The 1,500-nt window shown below is 42.9% G+C and overlaps 1 protein-coding gene across 1 annotated transcript; it reads left to right on the forward strand.

The window, feature by feature from the left end:
- On the forward strand, nucleotides 1–1,008 carry LOC114084533 (putative vomeronasal receptor-like protein 4). Its single transcript, XM_027925600.2, has one exon. The coding sequence runs from the start codon at nucleotides 1–3 to the stop codon at nucleotides 1,006–1,008; it is 1,008 nt and encodes a 335-aa protein (XP_027781401.2).
- The last annotated feature ends 492 nt before the right edge of the window (nucleotides 1,009–1,500 follow it).

Consider the following 1,500-nt stretch of genomic DNA (forward strand, 5'->3'; position numbering starts at 1 on the left):
ATGGCAATGAAAAAGGTGTTGCTCTCAACTGCCCCTGTTTTTCTCCCCAGATTCCCCATGAAGATGGACCCACATTTCAGTTATGTTACCCTAAGAAAAGCCTTCTATCCCCAGGCTGGCATTGGGATGACAGCTAACACCTTGCTGCTTTGCCTTCACATTGCCACAGTCTTTATGGGCCACAAGCCCAGGCTCACGGACCTCCCTGTCACCCACTTGGCCCTAACCCACATCCTCATGCTCCTCACCATGGGCCTTTTGGTGTCTACACACATTTGGGAAACACAGGACATTCCAGGTGACTTCAAATGCAAAGTACTTGTCTTCCTGCACAAGGTCATGAGGGGGCTGTCCATCTGCACCACCTGTGTCCTGAGTGTGCTTCAGGCCATCACCATCAGTCCCAGTGGCTCCTGGTTGGCCAACTTCAAACTAAAATCCACAAATCCCATTGTGTGGCTATTTGTCTTTTTATGGGCCCTCACCATGTCCCTCTCCAGCAACCTGCTCCTCTGCACTGTGGCCACACCCAATAAGACCCAGCCTAGTCTTCTGTTTCTCACTGACCACTGTTCCTTTCTGCTCATGAGCTACAGACATAGGAGCCTCTTTCTTGCTTTGATGGCATTGAGAGATCTCTTATTTCTGGGTCTTATGGTTCTTTCAAGTGCATACATGATAAATCTTTTGCATAGACATAAAAAACGAGCCATGTCTCTTCGTACCTCCAGGTTTTCTCCACAAAGATCCCCAGAAGAAAGGGCCACTTACACTATTCTGTTGCTCATCAACTGCTTTGAGATCTTGTATTGTGTGGACTCCATCTTTTCACTGTTTATAGGCATGACATGGACTGGTGACCCCATCCTGTTGTGTCTTCAAGTGCTTGTGGCCAATGGCTATGGCACCATCAGTCCTTTGGTGCTGATAAGTGCTGACACACACATAATAAAAGTGGTGCAAACCAAATGGAGAGAGAAAGTTCAGCTTCTGGCTAAACTGATGTAAAGCTACTTTGCCACTCTCATTAAAACAGTTTTCTTTAGTTCATAAAATTTTCCCTCTGAAGAAAAATTATTAACATAAGAATAAATATTTTGTTAGAACAAAGTAATCTAAATACTTAGCAGATATCTTGGGAATAATATTCTGTTCTATGTACATCTTTTTTTAAGTTATTTACATTAATTGTCTCTATATCTGGCCTCCTTAGCATATTATAAACTATTATAGTTTCCTTTTACTTTGGATCTCAGATGTTTACACTGGGTCTGTTTTCTTTCTTCCTGCATTGCTGTTCTTAAAGTTTCTTTCAGTGAATTCTATTAGAGGCACACTGATGCTTTTCTCTCTCTTCTCTCTCTCTCTCTCTCTCTCTCTCTCTCTCTCTCTCTCTCTCTCGTCTAATAATATGTGCATGCTTATATTTAAGCTACTCAGGAGACTAAAGCAGGAGAAATGCAATTTCAAGGGCACCCAGGGTGACTTAGTGAGATTCTG

Source organism: Marmota flaviventris, chromosome 10 (assembly GCF_047511675.1).
Source record: "Marmota flaviventris isolate mMarFla1 chromosome 10, mMarFla1.hap1, whole genome shotgun sequence".
NCBI lineage: Eukaryota > Metazoa > Chordata > Mammalia > Rodentia > Sciuridae > Marmota > Marmota flaviventris.